This window comes from Sparus aurata, chromosome 5 (assembly GCF_900880675.1).
Source record: "Sparus aurata chromosome 5, fSpaAur1.1, whole genome shotgun sequence".
Lineage (NCBI taxonomy): Eukaryota > Metazoa > Chordata > Actinopteri > Spariformes > Sparidae > Sparus > Sparus aurata.
In genome coordinates this window covers 6,677,216-6,704,460 of record NC_044191.1, presented here as the reverse complement: position 1 = coordinate 6,704,460, position 27,245 = coordinate 6,677,216, and the positions used below count along the sequence as shown (strand labels likewise).

General features: G+C 40.3%; 1 protein-coding gene across 6 annotated transcripts in view; it reads left to right on the top strand.

Annotated features, from left to right (window-relative positions):
* Nucleotides 1-27,245, top strand: part of ncor2 (nuclear receptor corepressor 2) — a 143,279-nt gene that overhangs the window by 51,665 nt on the left and 64,369 nt on the right. For all 6 annotated transcript variants that reach the window (XM_030417952.1, XM_030417954.1, XM_030417950.1 and 3 more), the window contains exons 5-14: nt 7,329-7,511; nt 10,524-10,637; nt 14,579-14,635; nt 15,324-15,376; nt 18,834-18,900; nt 20,024-20,196; nt 20,420-20,513; nt 25,970-26,148; nt 26,899-26,953; nt 27,043-27,141. In XM_030417952.1, the coding sequence (XP_030273812.1) occupies nt 7,329-7,511; nt 10,524-10,637; nt 14,579-14,635; nt 15,324-15,376; nt 18,834-18,900; nt 20,024-20,196; nt 20,420-20,513; nt 25,970-26,148; nt 26,899-26,953; nt 27,043-27,141 (1,074 nt within the window). The remainder of the gene's footprint in view (nt 1-7,328; nt 7,512-10,523; nt 10,638-14,578; nt 14,636-15,323; nt 15,377-18,833; nt 18,901-20,023; nt 20,197-20,419; nt 20,514-25,969; nt 26,149-26,898; nt 26,954-27,042; nt 27,142-27,245) is intronic.

The window sequence follows — 27,245 nt, the reverse complement described above, 5'->3', positions numbered from 1 at the left end:
ATGGTAAATAGATACACCAATAACAGAGGGTATAGGAAAGAAAACACTGAATCTTAAGCTAGCAGGAAAATATTCAGGAATGCCAGCAATTGCCCTGAGAGCACAGGGACTGTAAACCTATTATATAGTCATGTCAGATGCAACCACTGCATGGGACAAGTGCACCAAAACATAGTACAGATGTAAGAGGACATACAGTGGAAAATTAGACAAATGGCTAGTGTAGGCAGTCACTGATAAAGGGAAAATGGGAATGGGAGGAGACAAAAACCAACAGGAAAGGAGGGAGTAGGCCAGTACGATCATACAAGGCTGGTGTCGGTATGATGACTCACTAGACAGTGAATCAGAGGGCCAAAGCAACATTTTGTACTGTTTACCACTGTGCATTTCTTAATGCACAAAACATTTCTGAAGCTTCATAGCAAAACTACATTGCATTGAAGCATTCTCCAAACAACCCAAGTAGCTGGGAACTTGTTTTAAATCATTAAAAAAAACAACAGAATAAAAACATAAAATGGCTCCATACATCTCATACAGTATAGACCGGTCTCTGTAAGCCCCAAGATCCCAAATAAATGTGAAAAGATGTTATTTACACTTTCTATGTGCGGTCTAGCTGGTACAACCACTTCAGATGGATTGTGTGCTAATGCTTTTAGCTAAGATTTAATCTTTAAAAGGATACTAGTGCAGTGCCCATAGGAAATATGTTTTCCTATAGAAAAGTGGGAGGTTAAGTAGCTTTTTCATGGATGGACAAATGAGGCTGTGTTTGAAGGTGGGACGCCAGGGATATTTAGGTTTGTTGTGAAATCCGATATTCCAGGGTATAATTGGCTGTTTTTGACTATTTTTGATTTTGCCATTATATTTCACCTTAAAAACTATTTACTTGGTGTCATTATTTTCAGCACAACCTCACATGTGTGACTGTAAAGTTATTTTTTCATTTTGACATACTGTATTAACACAATGGACCTAAAATCACAAAAAAAATCAAATCTGAGTAGAAAAAGTTAGATTTTTTTTACTGTGAAAACCACAAATATGTTTAACAAACAATTTTTTATTACTTATAATGCAAATATAATTGTTGTTTGCTAAATATGTGCATACATTTTAAAAATGTACAAAGTTATATGTAACTATTGACATTTAAATGCAGGCAATGCTCAGGTCTGCCTGAGCTCTTTCCAGCTGAATGAAGAGCTGCACTGCCTGCTCCACATTCAGCAGTCTCCTCATTGTTTTGACTCATTAAACAAAAAAACGACTCCACTACACACTAAACGCACTACACCAAACACTACATAACACACTAACTAGACACTCCAAACACGCTAAATGTCACAAATCTCTCAACTCTCAATATCGCTGTCTCTATCGCTGTCTCTACACCGACCGTCGTTGCCTGTCATTCATCCGCCTCCGTCCCTCCCACAACTTCCCCCGTTCCTCAACAACCAAACTTGCTGCTTGGACACTTTCATGACAAAAGCCTGTTTTTACCATGTCCTGCACCAGACACAAAGCAAACGTGATGGCAATGTTTGCGAAAAAGCGTGGCGGACATTATGTACCCTAAGTCCGGTTTTGGACGTGCCGGTGCGTCCGATCCGTCGACTCGGGAGGTGGGCCGTGTGGGTGGGCTAGCAACTAGCTACACATGAACATCCACAGATTCCGATGCCACTTTGTTGTCTGCGCGTCTCCGGATCTCCTCAGACCCGAACAGACTCAGTCCGGACTCGTTTAGTCTCATTAATCCACAACAGTCAGTTTAGATCCACAGAACAGAACGGGACCGAACCGCTGGCAAAATCCCGGTCTAGCTTGCGCAGCTGCAGGTATAAATCCGCTTGTTTCTTAAGGTGGGGGGTGGCGGTGGGCTCTGCAGTGATTGCTTCTGGTGCGCACGTGGCTACGGTATGCAGTGATTGACTGTGGTGCGCAAGTGACTATGGTGGCTATGCTTAGCAATGCTAGTGGAATTCGTAAAGCATTTCTGAATTAATTTATTCATGGTATCATTGTGGTCCAAACAAATGCGATGTTGCACACCCTTGAACCACGCATCAGCCATGTTGAAAGTCTCATGTCAGTCTGATCCTGATCCGCAGAGATATTTGAGGCACACACACACACAGACACACACACATACACACACAGACAGACAGACAGACAGAGATTCCTTGCTTTTATAGAGAGATAAATAACATCTATGCAAACCAATTTGGCAACTTGGGGCTTCCAGAGACATGGACTACGCGGGTTGAGCTGCATGGAGCCATTTTATGGTATTGTTTGTTTTCGTTTTTTTGGACAACAGTACCAACTTTTCATGAGGTTGAGTAGATAATGACTTTTTTTTTTTTCCATTTTTGGGTAAACTGTTCTTTTAAAGTTGGAATGGAGTCTACTTTTATTTTGTCAGTTAAATTGCTGCACTTATTTTGGGTTAGCACTGTTTAGGAGCTCCTGTAGAAAAGGTTATAAACTTCACAAATTGGGTTTTATCCTTAAAACATGCTACCACACAATTAAAGGGATATTCCGGTGTAAATTTAATCCATGGTCTAAATCAACGTGAAACTGTGTTAGACTCCCTCTCCAGAGATCAAGTTAGCGGACCGCTAATTTAGGGAGTTTTATCAACCTCAGAAACGACCGAACGACAACAATACACTGCAGTAAATGGATCCAAATATAAACCGCCACCAAAAAGCCACAAATAATGCTCAGAAGAGCACCAAACTTCAGCAACAGTACAAATAGGGTCTCAGCACATAGTCTGGGGCATCTAACCTCCGCTAGCTTAGCTGGATTTCTATTCTATTCTACTTATGTGTGAAAAATGACTTCTGTATAGCTACATGTTTTACCTTTTAAGTAGCTTCTTTGATATTGGCTTAAAAGGACAATTTGTCCGTAGTTTGTGGTTTAAAATGTAGATAGTGTGTATATAGTGTGTTTGTTTTATGAGCAGTAGTGACAAGAAAACAGACTCAAATACTGTATACAGAGTTATTTCAGATCTTTACTACAGCTTTTTTTTGTAAATTAAATTTACTTTATATTATTTGCGAAAGGGAACCACTCCTGATATCAAATACAATTTTAACCTGACCTACTTGATTCCTCTCATTTAATTGCTAGAATAATTTATAGATGCTGCATAACACTTAACACAACACCCATTGAGGACCACTAGTCCACATTTTGTTATATTCCAAGACAGTGACACAGAATTCTTGCATTTTAAAGATTCAACTTAAAAAATATTGAGCATATAGTGCCACTGAGATTGTGTGTGTGTGTGTGTGTGTGTGTGTGTGTGTGTGTGTGTGTGTGTGTGTGTGTGTGTGTGTGTGTATGAGAGCAGTGACTGGGAGCAGAAGCACAGGAAGAGGGTCTACCCTTTCATAAACCTGGGAAATCACCACATCTTCCATTTTGGACTCTCCCTTCCCCCTCATGTCCCAGTAAAACCTGCCTGGACTGAACACATACACACACACATTCCCATTCACCCTACATCTCTGGACATTTACCAATGCACACTATACATTACACTAACAAGAAGGATATTTAATTTGGATGAAATGTTTTATGTTATTTCGGATATGTTCTCTGATATGACCCAGGACCAATTATATACTGTACTGAAGTGTTTTGATTATGTTAATAAGTGTCAAATTTATTTTGTCCTGAAATTTTGTTTTAAGTGTTAATAATTACTGAAATTTAAACTTGAAGTGGACATTCTTTTAATTTGGATTTAAAGCGATTCTTGCGACTTTTTGTGGTGTGTAAGCTTATTGAGGCCGAAAACCCTGAGGTATCTTTTATAAATTTTATATAATTAATTTTATATCTGGTGCCCTAATTAGAATACTTGTAAGCCTTCTTAAGTTACCCTACAGCATGCCCTGCCAGAGACATCATGCGGCGGTGTGCTTTAAATGTGTGGTCATTGGGGGGGCTGTCTGCTGTGCTGGGCCAAAGGCTTAGCTATTGGCCTATGACCTTATCACACTACATCACAGGTGTCGTGGCTGTAGATGCGCTGCAGTACTCTGGTCTTGAGCTCTACACTGTCCTCGGAACTCAATGGGGGAAAATTGAACAGTTTCAGTATCAAACCAGCAAATCCCTCATGGTTTAACATACTCGAAACCAAATGTTGTGTTATACTTTTTCATCATGGACAGGGTCATAAAATATCTGCCATAATCTATTATTACTTGTAAATTAAATTTTTTATGATAATGGGAAATGGCCTATTACTAGAATTCAGCTTTTTAAAACAACCTGATCACAATGACATTTTATATACAGAACAATCTAACAGATTATGCACTTATAAAGGCATAGAGGAAAAGATAAACAGAGACACCAACTGTCCACACAAATCAGATGAGGGATTTTTTACCCCCCCTCGGTGGTGACAGCTGAGGGCACTGATAGGTTGTTGCAATTGTGTCTAAAAGGCAAATATGAATGACAGATTGGTAGTTTTACAGTAGAGTAGAGAATTACATTTAAAATACAAAGCAAATAATTTACATTGTACGGACAACCTTCAGAATTTCCTGTCACTGTTGAAAACATTCAGTCATTCAAAGAAAATGTGTTTAACAGGACTTCCACTCTTAACATTTGCACACACCTTATGGTCGATTAGTTAGCAGCAGAACAAAGAGGCAACAGTTTAAAAAGTTTAATTAAAAAAAATGTTGAACAAGAGATGCTCCCCTTCCAACACAAACCATTCAGTGATGGCATGTTGTTTAATAATATCTGGTTTTACGTCACTATGATTTTGAGCCCTGAGAGAGATTTCCAGCATGCTGAGCTGTTACAAAGTTTAGGGGTGTTTGAGAGCTTATTTTAATCATTCAGGATGCTGTTTTAGAAGAAGACAAGCCATACCATGAACTACTTTCCTCTGTTGTATTTATTTATTTGTGAATATTTGAGATTAACTAGTTTAAGCAAACATGAGCGTCTTCATCCACGACAGCCCCTCAGCATCCTCTGCTGCTGACATTTCCAATAACAGGGGGGTCTACAGGGCTATACTGCAGCCTGCCTTGTCCAGATTAGTCCATTTACATAACTGTCATTTCAGGCATTTAAAAATAACACAGACCAACAAGCAAGCTCAATCACACACGCAGTAGAGGCTATAAATCTAGAATGCTGGCATACATGCAGACAGTATGATCACACATACAGTTAGTGATCTGGAAAAGATGAATACTGCCTCTGCAGAAAAAGTGGGCTATTTGTGTGTGTTGTTGTTACATAAATAAGCGCATGTTTTAACGACTCCATTTCCACTCTTGCATTGCATGTGAAGGGATTACTGACAATTGGCTTAAAGCACGATGTACCAGGCTTTGAAAAAGCAGTGTTATATATGCTGGGCTTTTCAAATGCAGCACTCACAGGCGAATGTGGATCAGACATCTCATCAAACTGTCTTACAGATGTCAGGTGATTAGACAACCCAACATCTGTTCAAATATTTGCAGTAAGATATTTTTTTAACTTTTTTTTGTGTAGTCCTAAAATTAGGTGATGGACACATTTTTTATCATACCAATTGTATTAGTATAGTATTTGACATTGTAAGATTAAGATGGGCCTTATTTTATCCCAGAATGGGAATATTCACTGGTTACAACAGCTCAAGATGCAACAGTACAGGAAAAAGAACCAGAAGAATACACATAAAGTTAAATGGAAAATAAATAGAAAAACACAAGATATTTACAAAAACAAACAAGTGAGTGGAAAGTGATTGATCAGGTAGTGCTTGAGTTAAACAGTCTGATGGCTGTGGGGATGAATGATCTGCGGTAGCTTGGCTAACATCCTTCTCTCACCCACCACCTCTGTGGAGTCCAGAGGACAGTCCAGGACAGAGCTGGCCCTCCTAACTAGTTTGTTTAGTCTCTTTCTGTCACTGTCCATGCCGCTACCTCTGCAGCAGACCACTTCAAAATATCCTCTCCAGACATCCATGGTGTCATTCTGCTCCAGCTGCTTCTCCAGCTTCCTCGTAGCTGTTTTTTCTTATTTCCGTATTTCCTGTTTGAGCTCCTTCTGGACTCTCCTCAGTTCCTCTTTGTCCCCTGATCTGAAAACCCTCAACTTTCAACCAGTAGGGTTTTTGATCCCAGAGTTCACGCAGGGTTTGTTTTTGGGAAAACACTGTACCTTCGCTCCACACAGAAATGTATGTAGTCCGTGATGCAGTCTGTCAGGCTGCTGATGTCCTCCCCATTTGGGCTGCAGAGTGCTTCCCAGTCTGTCGTGTCAAAGCAGTTTCTCAGCCTTTCCCTGGCCTCCTCAGACCACGTTCACGACATGTTGTGTCGAGTCTTCTTAGTGTTTTGAAAATAGCTATTTTGATGCTAGTGTACGAGTGCCCCTGCACCCCATTGAAAATTAGCTTGCCCGAAAACGAAACTACGTTAAAGTGCCTCTTTCATCGTAATTATGCATTCACACGAAGGTTTGACTCATATTCAATCGCAAACAAAGCCTCGGTTGCTTTTTGGCAAGAGTTTCACTTTAAAGTACCTGTCTAGGCAAAACCCAGCTTAGTTGTTTATATAGATAGGTGAATGGAGAAATTTTTTTTAAAAAAGGCAAGCACACTGAAAAACTCTTTTTTTCTTTTGCACTTGTTTAATCTGACACAAATGCAACAATCTATGGCATAAATTCCAGACACTCAACATTTCAATTTTTCTGTCAGAAGGGAAATAAATATCAAATCAATTTGATCTACACACGTTTGTACCCTTTTCCTGATAAAGTGAAATCATGTCTTCAACAGAGCCAGTCGCCAGTGCTCTTGTGGATAATCCTGGTGTAGAAGGCTTTGACCTCATATTTATTAGTGTTTTCTAATGACACTGAGACACTACACTGGCCTTCATTTCCCAGAAGAGTTAATTACTGCCTTTAGTTACCTCCCCAAAGGATACACAGTGTTTGGGTGATTTCTGGTAGAGACCTTGTAATCAGTTGAAACTGGTATGTTCTCAACTGAAGAGAGAAGGCAGAGAAATGTGCAAGTTCATTCCATGGAGATGGTGAATATCAAGAGGGTCCTTATGCTTTGTTGTTTGTCAGATCTTACTCAGACCAGAGTTTTATTCAAATATTGTTTGAACTATATGAAATTTGTCTTTTTCCTTTTTCTTACCTCTACAGTCAGATTTTGATTTAAATTGATGTATTGTTTGACTTCTGCTAGAATAGTACAGACATCTTAAACATCTAACTGTGTCTCTGTTGTGTTTCAGGATCGGGGAAGCGCCATGGGGAAACTGGAGCCTATCTCCCCTGTGAGCCCAGTCCACATGGACCCTGACTTGGATCTGGTGCCGGCTCGCTTCTCCAAGGAAGAGCTCATCCAGAACATGGACCGTGTGGACAGGGAGATCACTATGGTGGAGCAGCAGATCTGCAAGCTTCGCAAGAAACAGGTCTGCACGCTCTGCTCACAACTTTGAAATGATATTGGCTTGCACAGCAAATGTTAAGATGTCATAGACTGATAATAATCCAGTCTTCAAATAAAAGAAAACATTTGCAACGGCTGCCTTAAAAATTAACTTCCCAGGATAACTCTAGCCTGTGCGCACTGTAAATTGTCCAAGTGCTGCTCATGTGTGTATATATATATATATATATCATGTGTGTATATATATATATATATATATATATATATATATATATATATATATATACACACATGATATATATATATATATATATATATATATACACACATGATATATATATATATATATATATATATATATACACACATGATATATATATATATATATATATACACACATGAGCAGCACTTGGACATCATGTATCATCATGTATGTATGTATATATCATGTATGTATGTATATGTGTGTATATATATACACATACACACACACACAAATAAATGCAGAATCTTCCAAGTTATTTATTTGAAATGCTTGTAGATGTCTGAGTCTTTGCCATTGTTAGCATCCTTGTTGAGTTTTCTTAGTAGCAGCATTTAGCTTGTTCGAAATGTTCAAGTGTGGTTTCCAATGTGACTTTCCCTACCAGGCTTCAGTTGGCATCGGTGTTACAAAGTCTTAAGCATGCTTTGCTGTGTTGTAATTGCGACATTCAAGTTCTGTAGTTCTAGACAGCTGCATTTTCTCTTGTCTTCTCTTTGGCTTTTTATTTAGCAGAAAAATAGGTTAAAAATATACAAGGCTATAAATAACAGCTCCCCTAGGGGAGGAGGAAGATTATGGTGGAGGTTTTGTGACTGCATAACCACTCATAACCCTGCTGCACAGTCTCCCTTTTGGCTGCCTGCCATGTTTAGTAGAGAAGCTGTATGGTGGAGCTCACTCTGTTCCACCAGAATCCCTCTTCATCACGCATGCAGTTATACAGTATTTAAACACTGTTCATTGAACTCAATTATTTAATTATTTAACAACATGATTATCCAAAAGTTAAATGAAGTTAATTTACTGATTGAAGCTACATATGTTGATCTGTCTTTTATCAAGGTATTTAAACTTAGAATGACTCTTGACCACTAAATTATGTTATTGACATCTCATCACTTTATGGTTGAATCATGCAGGCTCCTATGTAGAGCTATAGGTTTGATAATCTGTAATTGATCTTGAAAAGCATGATTTTGTTGATGTGAAGGACACAGTCTTTAATTTGAGTAGAAAAGCTAGCAGTAGCTGTCTGATATCAAGACAAGATCTGGAAAGTGTGATTTAGCGGATTACATCGTTGGAATCTGTTCTATTTACAGTGGACAATGTGTTGTTCTGTGGCTGAACTCGCCAGGATTACATTACATTGTTAAATGCCAATCTTACAAATGTTTGTGCATTTTCCCAATGTAAGGAGGATCATACAGTGTGCGATTTCATTTCATGAATAGATGGATAGTTACTAGCTGGATTGTTTGGAAAAGAGAGCGGTAAGGATATTTAAAGAGTTCTGGCAGAGTTGGTGGATGGGCAGGAGTTAGAGCTTAAGTTACCTCGAGCCTTGCAAGATGGTTGGTTTATTTGTTTAACTTTAAGAAGGGCCGGGGGGAAAGGTCTATGTGGGAATGTCTGTGTTGCACTTACCACATGCTTATCCCGTTCTATCATCCACATGATGAGTCATCTTGCTCCACTCTCATTTAGGAGGATGCCCATGACAGGAGGATGAGTAGGGGCAAGTATGGGCTGACTTAACTGTAGCTTGAAGCTATATGCTTTATGTACACCACTGTCTATTGGCTTTATAAGACACCTGCTTATAGCTGAAAAAACATATCTTAGCATTTTCAGCCAAATTATGTCAAAGATTATAGCTTCATTTCTCCAGTGTCACAAGGCTTTAATGTTCATTTGAACAGACGAACAATGTTGCTGATGGCTTAAAAATAGTTATCAAAGTTATGGGATACAAAATGATTGAAATGCATTTACTAAATTGACATAGATGAAGAATACCTTTGTCTTCATCTGTGTCCATGCCTTTGAAGGGGAGTCTGAAAAGTTAAAATGTAGATTTTGGTTCACATGCTTAAATGGCCTTTAGAAGCTTAGTTTATTGTTAAATATTAGTCGATAGTGGCTGTCAAATTATATTTTGCCAGCTTTTACTCAAACATCTGACCTTTTTTTGCTCTTAAAATTACTTATCAAAAGCAGGAAAATTAACGATCCATTCAATAAAATGTATTTAAACCAGTAAGATAAATTGAATTGGTTCAGTCTCAGATACCAACCCAATTGTCTTTTTATGCATTTGACATCCAAATTTAATCCATATTCCCGTAATGTCTGTACTAGAAGCTGGATGAGCCCTAACATGCTCAAATTTAGAAGATTGATGATTGTAGCTTGTTTAAAGAGGTTAGCCAGCTAGCTAACAAGTAGCTAATGCAGATGTTGAATAACACTGCTAAATGATAATAAAGACAAAGCGTATGCTCATGTAATAAATGCTACTGCTTTGTCTGATTATTGCCTGGCACCATCACAGACTGAACGAAGTGGCAATTTCTACATGACATAGATTTGACATAGACATTGACATAGTTAATTGTGGGAGGATTAATGATCCTGACCAAGCAGCGGCTGGTTAGATGCCAGTCTAACCAGTAAGTTAGAAGAACAGGGTTTGTCTGGTGTTCATTTCCAACATTTGCCTCTCTTCTGTTATCTTCTGTCTATCACTCTCTCATTGGATGTTCCAGCCACACAGCGGGTATTGGCTTTGTTTACATGCTATTGTAGTAAGTCTTTGATTAACTAGGCCCTGCGGAGTTGATAGCTATTATGGCTAATGGGACAGTTTAGTCTCACACTCTCTCTAACCTCGCAACAGGAACTGGTAAGCCACAGGTCTTCCTGGAAGATCAGGACACTTTTAGTTAGTGAAATGTTTACCAGCATATTTGTGCGTGTGTGTTACAGCAACAGCTGGAGGAGGAGGCAGCAAAGCCCCACGAGCCAGAGCGGCCCATTTCACCGCCACCCAGCGAGGCCAAGCACCGCAGCCTGGTGCAGATCATCTATGATGAGAACAGGGTCAGTAGTATACACAAACGCACCACACACACACAGCGGAAACTCACTTACAAGAACACATTACCCTACCTCTCATAGGTTACTTCTTACTTGTTTTGCTCTGTTTTTTTAACCCGCAATTCACAATTCAGCAGGTGAGCTGCAAGGGGGGCGGCTTGTTGTAAATCATTTAGCCTGTCAAAACAATCACAACCAATGTGGTACTAACCAGGTGCATTTTTTATAAAACAGTGGCACAACTATGGCGAAATTGAACTGGAGAGGCTTCAACACAATCCGTGTGCATTTATAGGAGGAGTAATCATTTTAAAATGTACAGGTGAATTTAATGGTGAAATGTTCAATAACATCAGCAGTGTGGCAGGGATGTCCACACAGATTTAAAAAAAATAGAATAAATAAAAATAAGAAATGCTAGGACGGTTTGCCACCAATACATCGCCCTGTGTGGCAGCTCCAAAGATTGAAAATCAATATATGGCAGCCAATGTTAATATTGTGGTGGGCTGCCACTGATTAGTGGATGTATGGAAAGTCCTCTGCTCAGCCTGTAACCCACCGTACAGCCCCACAAGAGTGTACTAATTTCAATCTGTTATTCATCTCAGACACATAGAGAAATTGTGTGTAATATTGCGACTCTGAAGGGACTGCTGCCTGTTTGCAGAGGACATTTCTTGTCCATGTCTCCAACATGTCATTTTCTTTCACTTTGTTTGTTTCTCAAAAGCTTATATCAGAGGGTGTCATAAAGTGACCATCTCCTACCTGAGCCTCCCACTTTTTACTGTCAGACAAGGCTGAGCTCTTACCTAACAGAATAAGCTACTAAAGGTCAACATAGCAGGCATGATGGATCACACAAGTCCACAAATGCTCTCTGTAAGGGGACACACTGAAACAAATCTTTGTCTTTTATCACCTATATAAGCAAAGCAACTTAATCGATCTTTGAAGATAAGGGAACCAGAGCAGATGACGGATCATATAAATCTATCAGGAAGTGTTAAGTTAGTCCTTTTCACAGCTATTTTTATATGCAGCAGTGCTCTGTGCAGAAGATATTGAGTTATTTTTAGTGCGCTCAGTCCCTCTAGTGGTAAAATGACAAAAGTATCTGTTTAAGTGGAACTGCCATTTAAATCAGAGAACTTCTCTCACCTATCACACCACATTCAGCCTCTTTGAACAAGCCCCCTATGGGAAACGAGAAGTAATAATGTTAAAATGTCACAGTTCAGAGGAGAAGGGCTCTTGGATGTTTTGCTTTTCTGACACATTCAAGGTACAGCAGTGAACTGTGTGTGTGTAGAGGGTGTGTTTAAGCAAGCGTTCACCCTGCTTAAGTGTCATTGAGCAAGAGACTAAATCCTCAGCAGCCCCAGGGCTTTTGTTGTCACACGTGACTTTAACCTGCGCACATGTCAACAGATAGACATTAAAATGCTTCCTTTCTGTTATCAAGCGTCACTAAATTACAGCACTTCTATGCAACAGATGGGCATTGCAGATTGCTCAAGACTCCTCTGAAAGGCTTGAAGTTAAGAATGACTCATGGCTTACTCCACAATGCAGCCTGACCTCTGTAACACTTTCTACTTCCCTCTGACTGACAGGATGTACTCTGGCCTACTGCCTTCCCCCCTTACTTCCCTCAATCCTCCTTCTCTCTCTTTCTCTCTCCAGACGTAACCAGTTTCTTGTTTTTCAGTTTCAGTCATGGGAACCCCAATGTGACACAGTGACACCATTTTATTCATCTATTCATATTTACATTCATTCTTTGTCATTACATAGGCTCAAATGACACTTTTTAAGTCTCTCAGATCCTTAAAAAATGTACACACTTTTGTTAACGCATAGAGAAATATAATCAAATCGGATTGCATCATCATCTATTTCCCAGTGTGATACTGATGCCTCTCTATGACCTACACAAGCAGATGCATCTATACTGTACACAATTCCTGTCACTGTGTCTGACTTCAACTTACACTAAAACCAATTATAAATATAGTTTTTCAAAGTCACTTTAAAGCAACAGCAGCAATTGGCATTTTGGCAATTTGGCGCCCCCCACAGTTCTTGAGTGCATCACCACTAGAGTTCTCAACGGGCCTGAAAATTACGACCCGACCCGGCCCGGCCCGCGGGTTTTTAAGCCCAAACCCGACGCAGCCCGACACACCAGCATAATTGTCTGCACGAACCGGGCCTGAACCTGACCCCCCGCGCGCCTGCATTGTTTTCCTCATACACTTGTTATCGTAACTTTACGCAGCGGCATCACGTCTGCATCTGCCCCTCCCCATGAAGCAGGCAGCCAGACTTACTCTTCATCACACGTGAACAGCGATGATTCACAGAACAATATATAATTTACAACCTGCAAGAAATGTGTTTTATGAAATGTGTTTTATAAAAAAGGAAGCCCGAGGCCTGACCCGACCCGGCTCATTTGCGTATTTTTTCGGCCCGAATCCGACCCGAACCTGCGGGTCCGGTAGGGTTTGTTGGGCCGGGCAGACCCGTTGAGAACTCTAATCACCACTGTTGTAAAAGCAAATCCCAGGTCTGTAACAATTTGCAGTCTCATTCAGAGATTTCTTTAGATTTCTCCCCAAGGCTGATGTTAATAATTGCTGTTCATTAAGTGCTCCTGTAGTAAGCAGGTTCTCTGAGGCGAATACTCGGCAGCCTGTTACACCTACTCACTGGTGCTGAAGCAACAGGAATGAGGAGAAAAAAACAGATCAATACAAAACAACTGAAGGATGTAATGGCATCATCTTGGGGTATGTGTATTTGAGTGATAGTAGTTGCATTCGCATGTAATTCATCAGAGCTTCATCTTAGCTACAAATTGGAAGCGTGTAATTTGGCTTTACTCACAGGTGACTCAGTTGGAAGCCGGTGTGTGTGAGCTCCTCTTGGGTCTCCCATCCAAGTCTGTTAGGGTGAGTCTTGTATAAACCTTTGGGAGGATCCCAGATACCTCCTGTATAACCTTTACAGTGAAGACTGAGTGAAAGGGACAAGGTAGCAGCATGACATGGTTGGTAGTGAAGAATAAAGGTTGACATGCACCCATGCACACTGGCAGGTACTGTCACTGTTATCAGCTCTAGTCTTGTCTAAGTTCCAGCTCCCACATCTTCCCCTCCATCCAACCCTCCCTCACTGTCCCTCCATCCCGTCTGTCACCCTGCCAGCCTCGCTGCCTGGTCACTGAAGGAAATTAAGTTAGATGGAAAGCAACAGGGCATGTGGTGTGTCACCAAGGAGGGTCTGATTGATCGATGGAGTGGAGAGAGAGAAATGAACGAAAAGAGTGAGAGGGGTAGTCTAGGACACTGCTCACACATTTTTCTGCTTGAGCTAAATCAAAATGTATGGAAGAGCAGAGAAGTCATCCACAGACATAGATGGGAGTTTTTTGCTGCCTAGCCTTATGCCCCAACACATCACCTTTATGGTTGCTGCCACAATTTTTTGTTTTAAGGCTGATTGCTATAGGTGGTAACCCGGAGTTCAAATCTTTCTGTGTCTTTCATCAGTTGTCTCTTATGAGATAAGCCCCCCCCTTCCCTGTCTTTTTTGCTCTATCTCTCCCACTCACTTTCTATTCCATTCCCACTTTCTCTCCTGCCTGCCTGCTCGTTCTCTCCACCTCTCTCTGCTCAGAGGAGGTGAGTAATATTTTTTTTTTCTGGGAGAGAGGAGAGAGAGCTATGGCCCAGCTCAAGTTAAAAGCTCTAATAATAGTTGGCGCATCCATCTTTCTATCCATCTACACATTCAGCCGTCTGTCCATCCATCTTTCCAGCGAGCGGCGGTGTAGCTTCAGCCACTAAGTGAGCATGCTCACTGCGTTGCTGTGGTGATGGCAGAGTTGCAGGCAGCTGGCTAATGTGCTACTTCTGTTTGTGTTATCTTACCAGAAAAAGGCAGAAGAGGCTCACAGGATACTGGAAGGACTCGGACCCAGAGTAGAACTGGTGAGTGATGATTTTGATTTATGTTATTTTTCTTTCTCTTGCTCTCACGTCTCTGTGAAAGTTTTGTATTAAGTGAGGATAGAGGGATAAAAGATTCCTCAGTGAAAGAAGAACAAGTCTGCATCACATGATGACCACAGTTCTTTGCAGGGTTGTAAAAGTAGTGATGTAAAGATATTTGATTACTGTACACAAAGCTCCATTAAGCAGTGTTAAATGATATTGAGCTTTGAATGAGATAACACGTCAGGATGCAGTGTCAAAGTGTGACCATATTTTAACATTTTTTGCTTTTTTAATCCGATGCGAAGTCCCAGGGTATCTTTGTACTTACTCTGTCTACATATCTTTTTTTTCCATTTATCTTCCATTCACTCACAGAATCACAGATCGCCCATGCTTGATTCTATAAAAAGCAGGCTGTCCTCTGTTGTCTGTAGAGGACGTTTTTCAGTGAGTTGTTTGGATAGAATTTGAACAGTTTTTTTCAGCTTTCGCCAGTTTTCAGTCACTCACACCACATGATGAACATCTACGCAGTCACTGAAATTCGACATTTATTTGTGTCAGAATCATCGATGAGATGTTGGAGTGAACTCTGTAACTAGCAGATAAACGATGGCCAAAAGACAATGTGCTGTACAGCTCACAAACACGATTGATTTATTTGTTCCATTTTGTTTTCCAGCCTCTGTACAATCAGCCTTCTGACACCAAGCAGTACCATGAGAACATCAAAATGTGAGTCTCACAATATACTTCCACGTTAATAAATGTTTTACATCCAGCCATAGATCTGTAGCTCATTTATATTTGTTTTATATACTGTATATTCCTACAATCAATGCTTATTTCAGTGTCAATCAATCTAATGAATATTCTCATGATTAATCAGTTAATCTTGGATGAAAAAGGTGTTGTCTTCAAGTTTAAGTCTTTAAGTTAAGTATTGTCTTTACACGTGTTTTGTCCAACCAACAAAGATTCTTCTTTATTATCATAAATGCCAAAAAGAAAAGAAGAAAATCCTTTCTTCATTTTATTTCCAATGTTGGAACAAGCTAATGTTTATATATGTTTTGATATTTCTTGTTTGAAAAGTGACAAAAACACTTGATTATCAAAATATTTAGGAGTTAATTTTCATTTGATCAACTAATTAATCCGCTAAACAAATCATCATTGCAGTTCAAATGTGAAAACAAAAATAATTAGTTGTGCTTTGTATACCCTATTGTAAATATTGCATTTCAAGCAGCCCTGATGCTTCTCAAAATACCAGAGGATACCAAACTAAAATTTGAATGACAGCTCTAGTTTCTAGGTTCATAAGGATGCTTAAACCAAACGGTAAGAGGCCAGAAAGGGTTTAGGTGTCTGGATTTACAGGGAGAAACATGACTTGTTATTGATTGTATTTAGATGGATAATTTTTTTTCTGTACAAATTTAATAACTCTGAGCCAATTTACAGCCGGCTGGTACTGCCATTGCTGAGAGCAAATAAAGCTTGCTCAGCGAAGTCACGACTCTTGTCTGTTATGGCACTTCCGAGGTGGGACGAACTCCCGACCAATGTCAGGACAGCAGAATCACTCGGCATCTTCCGCAAAAGACTCGAGACTCATTTGTTCAGACTACACCTCGACCCCACATAGCATGACTAGCCCTAACCCTAATGTATAAGATAAAAGAAGAAAAGTGAGAAAGGGGTAGAGATGAGTTTTACTTCTACCTATTCCTTTTTGGTCACTATTACTTTTGTTCTGTTTGTTTTGATTATGTTGTAATTTTTGGTTTGAAATAAAGTAATTCATTCATTCATAGCTACTGGATGCTAGCTTTTACCACTACTGAGCTAACGAGATATAATTTCATTTTCCTACCACATTTAAAAACAACATTTAGATACAAAAACAGCAACGCTTATTTCCATAGACAGATGTAAAGGTACAGTAAGTCATATTTGATTTCTAGTTGTGTTTTTCTGCAGCTAACAGTGCCTAAAATCATGTATGCTCAAACTAAAAAGCTTGAACTAAAAACCTCAAACAAAACAGACAACAAAAACATAGCTATTGATCCTGAAAATGGCCTAAAATCATTACTGATTTAATTTTTTCCCCTGGATATTGTGACATGAAATATTAACAGCAGGATACATTTCTCTGCATCCAAGGTCGCCTTCGATGAATGATTAATAAATCATGTCAATTTCATGTTAGTGGATATCTGCAAAAAAAAGCATCAGGTAGTACACAGTTTTGTGTGGCTGCCATGTCTATCAATAAGGCTTATGAGCATCTGTAATCCTTTAAGGACCATAATTCACCTCGGCGCATCAGAGGGCTGCCGGAGAGTTATAATGGCTCTTCTCCATCATTGGCACTGAGGTTTGGGCAGAGTGGCATACCACAAGATGTGTCTCTTAATCACATACTGCTCTGTCGTCACTCCTTTTGATCCCGCACCATTTGATTAGTATTATTGCCTCAAAGGAATGAACTGAAAAGTGTGTGTGCGTGTGTGTGTGTGTGTGTGTATGTGTGAGATTAAATGCCACTGTGTAGCTTTGACACAGCACAATTGACTCCTTTGTCAGGCTAACTGGTTTGATAACCCTGGCACTTGTCCCTGGTGGGATACATGAGTACTAATGTCTCTGTGGAGTCCATCCCAGTTCATCTCCTGCACACACAGCGCCTCCACCACTAAGCTGATGATATCCACAACTCTGTCAAAGGCCTGTCTGCAGCTGTGTTACAGTTGCCGAAGCAGATCATGCCAGTTCCAGATAATGCTTGTGTTTCCACCAGCTATTCATGTAATAGAAATTCAGTACAGTCAATTTGTCCTGAGTGCTATTTACCACAATACACGGAAAAAAATCTATGACTGTCCCATCCCGAGTATATAAATTATGTAAAATTCCAATTTTTTTATTGAAAAATGTAACATTTTCTTCTGACACAACCATTAACAAAATACATGCACCTAAATGTGCCACAGACCTTGGGAAGACACATGAAAATAAAATCTAACTTTGAAGTCTAAAAAAACTTAATCGCAGTGTGCTTGTACTAATGAAGAACATCTGCCACAAGTGTGTGTGCGTATAATGAATCTTTCAGCCATCATGTTTTAAAGGTACGGTATTGTGCTAAATTACAGTGTTATGACATCTCAGAAATGGCGCAGGTTTAGAGCAGGACAAAGGAAACCTTTTGCGGCGGTTCAGGGCTACTAATCTCTCCCTTTTGCCAGCTCGAGTCCACAGGACAATGCCATCTCTGTCTTTAAAGGGCTTAATCTATCACTTCTGTTTTTGCCATACAGTACAAAGTTAGTTCGCACCCATTATATGCCACGACAAGTGTGGATATTGGCAGTATCTAGCTGGATTTGGCAGTATTTCTCTTTTCTGTTGCAATGGCTTGGCTCAGTATGTGTCTGTTTGTTTGTGTGGGAGGGTTGATGTGGGTTGGAGGTTAAGGCTGTTTAGTTTTAACTTGGGTTTGTTGTTGCAGATAACGTGTTTGGGGAATGAAGAATAGGTCATCTTGTGTGTTTATCCCTCTAGACCCTCAATGTTATGCTATCTTCCAATTTCCACAAAATTCATACACCTTCCTCACCTGTGACTTGAAGGGCCCTGCGGCTCAGCTGCAGTGACTAATGCAGAATGAGATTACAATAATCAGCGGGGAACGTGACCTTACAACTGACAGATTAAGTGTCAGGAATAAAATTCTGTCTCCCAGCAAAGAAAGAGACAAACTGAGTAGCTGCCTGAGGAGATTACTGGCCCTGACCTTTATTTGAAGCACTGTGGCTGGCTGTTCCCAGACCAGACAAGTTTTATAAGTTTGGCTCACCTCGCTGTCCTTCATACCCAGAAGCGAGTTTGAGTTTATCAAGCGGTGGCATGCAAGGACAGGCATTGTTGTGTGTGTGTGTGTGTGTGTGTGTGTGTAAGGATTGTTGTTTTTGTTTGTTTATTGGGTAAAGAGACAGAGCCTAGTGCAGAGGATAGAAAATGTGCACCAGAGGATCTGGAGAAAATCATACACTTTGATTTACGATGTGACAAAGTGATGCAAACCTACTACTGTATGAAGTAAATGTTGTCACTTTACCCTTTGCTTTTATCTCTCTTCCTCTGTGTTTTCTCTATCCCTCGTTTTCCTTGTCCCTTTCAGAAACCAGGCAATGAGGAAGAAGCTCATCTTATACTTCAAGAGGAGAAATCATGCTCGTAAGCAGTGGGTAAGTAGAGTTCTCAACATTTTGGACCCTCTGCTGCGACTAAGCCCATGGCTGATGATCAGTGTGAAACTGGGCCAGCTGCTCCTTGAAGTGCGTGGCCATTCTAAATCCGAAGAGGACAAGAGATCTTTTGTCAGCACCGTGCCCAGGGGAAGTGATTGCTTTTAAAGAACAACAAAAAGTTCTCTCTCACATTGTCTTCTGAAACAAAAATACTAGATAATTTTTTCCACACTTGTGTTGAATTCGCTGTCAGCCAAGTATTTACAATGAGCATTGTACAAGGTTAGTCTGCGCTCCTGCCTGCCAGTGATTGAGAGAGGCCGAGCCAAAGAGCATGACTATAAATAAAGCAGGGATCAATGGGGTGAGCTCTGATGCTTGAGCCAGGCAGATGTCTTAAAACCAGCTGGCATGCCTGGAAGTTATTATTGCAAATCACATCTACAGATTTACTATAACATTTGCATCTATTTACAATTTGGAAATATCATAGGAACGTTTTTATTTTATTTTTTTGAAATGCTCTCCAACCTTGGACATGGTGCCTACACAAACTCTCATACAGCTCGATGTTTATTTTGTATTGCAAGTTTATGTGAGGCCAACGAGAACAGTTCAAATGCAGCACCTGTATCAAAGCCTGTGAGGTGTGGGCGAGTGTCCTGTCTTCTCTTGCCTTGTGTCTAAGTGGAGGAGGTAGCTCCTCATGTGCAAAGTGTGGTTTACGAGCCCTCTGAGGGTCGTGTCTGAAACCAGTTTAATGGCCTGCTTTACAACCTGCCTGTGGGGAAGCTAGGAAAATAGTGGGGCTGTTGTCTGCCAGAGTCATAGCTCCAGACCAGGCTCCCTATAGAATACCAATATATCACTTTGACCTCTCATGATGGGACAAATCAAAAATGGAGAGCCAGGGATGCTTACTGAAAAATTCATCTTTCATATCAGTGATTGAGCGCTTTTGGGGATGCATTGCTTTATCGGTAACCGTTGAATGGTTGTAGCTCCTCAGACTTATTTGCTTTGTGTCTTGAGATCAAAGGGAAGACAGAAAGATGGTGTTGATATTTCAGTGGGTCTGCAGTGGGCTGAGGTCTTTGTCCATCTGCCTGTGGCTCTTCAGGAACAGAAATTTTGCCAGCGCTATGACCAGCTGATGGAAGCCTGGGAGAAGAAGGTGGAGCGCATCGAAAACAACCCGCGGCGCCGAGCCAAGGAGAGCAAGGTGCGGGAGTACTACGAGAAACAGTTCCCAGAGATACGCAAGCAAAGAGAGCTGCAAGAGCGCATGCAGAGGTGAGATTGTTTCTCCCTTCCACAGCAGGCATGCGTGATTGTGCTGACAGTTAACGCACAAGGTTAATTTCTTGAACTGGATTCAATCTATTATTTGCCAGGGAACTGCTGTTATAGTAAAGACTTACTGTGGATTTGTTTCATTGTGCAATGCAGGTGGCTCATTTACAGTAATATGTGGGTAGGCTTGATTGACAGGTCTTCTATATTGTTCCTTTTGTAGCCGCGTTGGGCAGCGAGGAGGTGGGTTGACTTCGTCTGCAGCTCGCAGTGAACATGAGGTCTCAGAGATAATCGATGGAATATCAGAGCATGAGGTAAGCTCTTCTGTTCAAGATGACTAGCTTCTCCCTTGCTCTTCTGCAGCTCCTGTTTTCACATTATCACACTGATGGTGGCCAAACATCTGGATTGTCTAATTTTGTTGACTGGCTGTATCGACTACCAGGAATGAATTCTCAAGTCTCTCAGGTGGTGGATGACAAATTGACATGCACGTAAACATATATTTTGCAAGGTAGTGTGAAACAAGAGTAAATTAAACAAATTAAGTAGACCAGGGCCTGTATTAACAAAGAATCTTAAGGCTAAAAGTAGCTCCTAACAGGCGAATTTAGGAGCAACTCCTAAAAATAATGGGCATGTCAGTCGTAACTTTAGGACTCCTAATTTTTGAAAATAAGAGTTATTGACAAAACATTTTAGGCCTAAAAGTAGCACCTAAGTCTGGGAGACCTTAGAAGTAGTCCAGAGGACTCCTAACTCGCTAAGACCTAGTCACAGCCGAATGTTTTGGAGACGCTAAATGACAGGGAATTATTAAAACAATGTCGGATGGACCGAGAAGGGACTGAAGTTGTGGTTGAGTTGGTGAGGGACGCACTAACGTCCTTCTCCTGCTCGCTCCACAGTTAAAATGTTTGGCAACACTCCGATATTTGGCTACGTGGAAAATGCAGCTCTTCGCACGGGACTAGTATTACCTGGGGACCTCAAGTGATTTAGAAATTGTCCCACCACGTCTGTGTTTGGTGCGGTGCATTCACACGGGATAAGCGAAGTCTGTGTTTTAACTCGACTTTACTGACATTATCCCCCGGGTCGATCGCACCGGAGCCCTTGCTGGCCCAGTTGTTGAAAACGCGTGCTAAAGTGCCCTCTTGGGAGCCAAAATGCGTGCTAAACTGCCCTCTTGGGTGGAAACAACACACTAAACTGCCGCCTTGGCTGGTTAAAACATGATAAACTGCCCTCTTGGGAGGCCAAAACGTGTGCTAAAGTGCCTTCTTGGGAGGCAAAACACATGCTAAAGTGCCCTCTTGAGAGGCCAAAACGCGTGCTAAAGTACCCTCTTGGGAGGCAAAAACGCGTGCTAAAGTGCCCTCCTGGTTGGCAAAACACACTAAACTGCCCTCTTGGGTGGAACAAACACTAAACTGCCCTCTTGGCTGGTTAAAACATGATAAACTGTCCACTTGGGTGGCAAAAGGGCGTCTTTAAGTGCCCTCCTCATTGGCAAAACACACTAAACTGCCCTCTTAGGTGAAAATAAAACACTTAATTGCTCTCTTGGGTGGTTAAAACAAGCTTTGCAAGCTTTCCCAGAGTCATTTTATGGTCTCTACAAGTTAAACCCTGTTTATGTTCAATACACTTTGTATGGCCATTAGCCCATATTTTCTGTTTTTTTATTATTTATTTATTTATTTATTTATTTTTTGCAAACGGCCAATGGGCTAATAAACGTTCTAGATTTTATTTTCAATTTACAATTTAGGCTAGGTCAGTTAGATTCATTGTATTTATTAAATGATGGAATAAATTGATAGCAGCTAGATAGATGGTAACTTAAGTTTTAAGAACACATTCCCGTTGTTAAAATAAGTCCATTCCGTCCATTTAAGTATTCAGTTTTAGACGCACTCTCTCTCAAATGGTCACATGTCAGTGGGGACTTAATACTGACTAAGGTGCAACCCGGCATCCTACTGCTGTGTGAGGTAGGTAGCTAATATAGCAAGCTGTCTATTAAGTTACCAATTTTGCATGACTAAATACTAGTGTTTGTAGCCTGGAAGTGCTATTATTAGGTAAAGATGCCTATCACATGTTTAAGCCTAGGCTGAGGAGCTAGCCTAGCTAAGTCTTGCGGGAATAGCTTTTTAAAGCTAGCCAGTGAAATTAAAAGTGGGTTAGCATTGCATATCAGGGTTTCCGCCAGGTTTAAGTTGACCCCCCGCCAGACTAAGCATTTGGGATTTTTTATTCTGTTTTCATTTTTAAAAATGCTTTTCTTTAAAATGCCTTTTTAAGTGCACAGCTCAGTTGGAAACATATACAGTGGCTTGCAAAAGTATTCACCCCCCTTGAACTTTTCCACATTTTGTCACGTTACAACCACAAACGTAATTGTATATTAATGGGATTTCATGCATAATTGCATGCATAATTGTGAAGTGGAAGGAAAATGATACAAGGTTTTCAAAAATTTTTAAAAATAGAAAACTGAAAAGTGTGGTGTGCAAAAGTATTCACCCCACTTTACTCTGATACACTTAAATAAAATCCAGTGCAACCAATTGCCTTCAGAAGTCACCTAATTAGTAAATGGAGTCCACCTGTGTGTAATCTAATCTCAGTGGAAATACAGCTGACCTGTGAAGGCCTCAGAGGTTTGCTAGAGAACATTGTTGAACAAACAGCATCATGAAGCCCAAGGAACACACCAGACAGGTCAGGGATAAAGTTGTGGAGAAGTTTAAAGCATGGTTAGGATATGAAAAAATATCCCAAGCTTTGAACATCTCACAGAGCACTGTCAAATCCATGGGATGGGAAGATGGATGGAGCCAAATACAGGACAATCTTGGAAGAAAACCTGTTAGAGTCTGCAAAAGACTGGGGCGGAGGTTCACCTTCCAGCAGGACAACGAGCCTAAACATACAGCCAGAGCTACAATGGAATGGTTTAGATCAAAGAATATTCATGTGTTAGAATGGCCCAGTCAAAGTCCAGACCTAAATCCAAGTGAGAATCTTTGGCAAGACTTGAAAATTGCTGTTCACAGACACTCTCCATCCAGTCAGACTAAACTTGAGCTATTTTGCAAGAAGGAATGGGCAAATATTTCAGTCCCTATATGTGCATCGCTGGTAGAGACTTACCCCAAAAGACTTGCAGCTGTCATTGCAGGGAAAGGTGGTTCTACAAAGTATTGACTCAGGGGGGTGAATACTATTGCACACCACACTTTTCTGTTTTTTATTTTTAAAAATGTTTAAAAACCATGTATCATTTTCCTTCCACGTCACAATAATGCAACACTTTGTGTTGGTCTATCACATAAAACCCCATTAAAATACATTTACATTTGTGGTTGTAACATGACAAAATGTGGAAAAGTTCAAGGGGGTAAATACTTTTGCAAGCCACTGTATGTCCATGCTTCATCATAGTTTGTTTCTTTTGAGGTGTCAAATAAATATTTTAAATTTGTATTGTTCCCTGTGTTTTTATCACAGAGCCCTATTGGGTGAAGAAAACACACTTAACTCCAGAAGACTATTAAGATCAAGAAATACTATGAAACAATGACTTTTATGTTGGGCCCCTTTTTGATCTATATTGAGCCAGAACTATATCTCACAGAACCAGTTTGGATTATCTGGTGCTAATTTGGTGTTAAAATGCACTAGAATACAAGTAATGGCATCTACTTAATTGAAAATGTTCTGGGGGAGGACCCCCAGACCCCTTAGGGTTTTATTTCCTTCATACATCCATGTCTCTGTGTGTTCTTCACAGTCCAATGTTGAATCTACACAGTTCTCGTGGATGCTGATCCTAACTACGAATTAACTTGAGTAGTCTGTCTAGTTAGTCTGTTTTAAGGCTATATAATGTGCCATTTGTATAACATATAAACATGTCTAAAGTGCCCTCGGCAACACACAGAACTTAGTGCCCTTTTCAGTGGCGAGAACGCGCTGTATGTGCCCTTTTTTTTCTTTTCGCCCCTGCACTTCAAAAAGTCTGTGCACGCCACTGCATGGGCATGTAGGCAACTTCCTTATTTTCACTTCATGCATTGCGTAGCCTAAATGACTTTTCAATGGGCTGCCCTGTCACTCAACAACCAATCCCTGTTGTCACCGCTTCTAAGTGCGTCCTAATGAAATGAAGTCATCCATAGCAACAGAGTTACTTCTAGTTTAGGAGTTCAGTACTGTCATAACTAAATGTAGGTCTTAGCGGCTTTGTGAATTACTTTTAAGAAACGACTCCTACATAAAAACTTTTAGACCGATTTAGGAGTACTCCTAACGATAAGATAAAAGTCTTTGTGAATACGGGCCCAGATCTTTACAAAACGATTACCGGTAATTCATGGCTTCCCCATACAAAATTGCAAAAACATATAAAGAATGATTGTAATTATAAAAATGATTGGCTATTTGGGTTGTACTACATGGTAAAAGAAATAACACAAGACATGGCATGCAACGATCTGGCTCAAGTTTTCTTAAAGCTCTGCAGCATAGTTTTGATATAGAACCATATGCCAGCTAATACTGGCCTAAAATCCACCTGTTTATACGGATAGTGTGTTATGCTACTGGAATAGCTTTGGTGAGCCTCACATCAAGCATATCAACACAGCTGCTTTAAACTGAAATGCTCCCAAAACTTTTGTGGCTCTTTCTGATTGCTTCTTCTGTATAGTATTCCCTCATTTCCCTCCCCCATTGACAATGTGATCAGTCATCACATAGTGTAAGCTGTTGATGCAGTATTGATTATTGTCCTGTGTACTCATCCTCTGCTAATTTTCGGAGTAACTTGGAGGAGTGCAAAATCAAAACCATAGAATGACCTGCAGATTTTGGCTCCTTTCATAAAGGTTTCAGTAGCAAAAGGGTCTAAGAAAGCTTTTTTTCTGAAGCCCTCTGAGGCGGATTATGTGAATACATTTGGCTTGTCTTGACCTCAAACAAACCCACCGATTCACACTTTTTTAGATGATAAGGTTCACACTTACACTTACAAAAAAAAGTAAAAAGCTCACAGTTCACACATTTTGCCTCCAGTGAAAATCAAATATTCTTACCTGATTGAGCTTACATGTTTAGATATTTTCAATAAAAAATATACTGTACATATATAATAAACATGCACATGAAAACATTTTGACTGAGCTCACCAGATAAAGTCTTGCTCATCATTGATTTTAAATGTCAGCATATGCAGGAGATTTGCTGTGCTGAAGGTGTCAAAATGGTATAATGTGAGACCGTCTTCCTGTTGTTAAGGATAATTGGTGCTCTGAGTTGACATTGATATCCACTAGTCGCACATTAGAGCTGGTATCCTCATGTCAACCAGGTCCTATTAGGCAGAGCAGTGTGTCCAATCGGGTTGTTTTGTCTCATCTACAGGAAGGCTTTCTACCTTCCTGCCTCCTCTAGTTAACACGGTGCCTCCCTGTCACTCCCCTCCCTTCTCCTGACCCTGATTTCATTTCGAAGATTTTTTTCTGAAAAGAAGATTGACAGGAAATATGTCTTTTTTTAGTGGTCTTTACATTCGACATGGAAAATGTGTGCTGAGCCAACAAGACACCCTGACCTCAACACAGAATGAATAACTACTACACATATCACAAATGCGTGTCAATATAAGCACTATGTTGTCTGATATTTTACCTCTCAAGACCAACCCACTCACTCGAGGATGTTGGTTTCTTTGTGTGGCATTTGTGTGTGTGTGTGGCAGAACACAGAGAAGCAGATGCGACAGCTGGCGGTCATCCCTCCGATGCTGTTTGATGCTGAGCAGCAGCGCATCAAGTTCATCAACATGAATGGATTGATGGACGACCCCATGAAGGTGTACAAGGACCGGCAGGTTATGAACATGTGGAGCGAGCAGGAGAAGGACACTTTCAGAGAGAAGTAAGCAAAACATGTCTTTTTTCTCCTTATTTAAATAGTAAAATACCTCCTAATATCCTTATGTCCTAGCAGATGAATTGGGTTTTGTTGGCTAAATACACCTAAACAAGGCTTTTGACTGTAACATTTTAGCAAAGGGCTTTAAAATGTTGTATCCAGTGTAGATTTTATGAACAAACTTAAGATTGGTCATCCCTTTTTTTCCCAGGCTTTTCATATTCAACCCATTACGTTTTAAATGTTTTATCAAATCCCATAGCAGATTCCAGCTCCATTTTCATTTTGTAGGCAAAACGTTACAAAATGAAGCATGTCTTCACTTCCTGTGAAATATGTGTGACGGATAAAGGGTCAATCAGTCGTTGTAAGGAAGTGAATCTTCCCCTTTCGTGAGAAACGAGAGGAGGCGTTTCAGGCTGCCAAATCAAATCAAACCCACACAGTAAATTCAGTGACTTTAGTCTACTCACATTCAAACGGAACAGCTTCAGTTCAGTTCTTCTTCTTATAACTCTGAGTCCAATACTTACAGTAAGTATTTAATCACTAGTGACTGTGTAATATTTTCATGATTATTGCAATAGATTTGGTGTACTTTTAAGATGTTGGCTCAGTCTTGTGCTTTAATTGTCTTTTTCTCACCTCCTCCATCTTTCAGTTTGATATTCTGTGATCTACTTCAGCAAATGGCAATGATTTAAAATACTTTCACGGGGGGGTTGTAAGAGTTTCTTTGTTCTGCTCCCACAGGTTCATCCAGCACCCCAAAAACTTTGGTCTGATTGCATCTTTCCTTGAGAGAAAGGTATTGATTCATTTTCTTCTGTTTTGTGTTTTTTCCTGAGATTCAGTCTTAAGCAAATGATTGAAGCAAAATACAATTTATTTGAACAGACGGTGGCAGAGTGTGTGCTCTTTTACTACCTGACCAAGAAGAATGAGAACTATAAGAACATAGTGCGGAGGAACTACAGACGCCGAGGAAGAAGCCAGGTATTCTTTCACCTTTCTTGTCAAGTGAATAGTTCTATACTTTATACCAAGGCCCAATCACATTAACACGCTTTGTAGGCCTGAAAATATCTTTGTTAGGACCT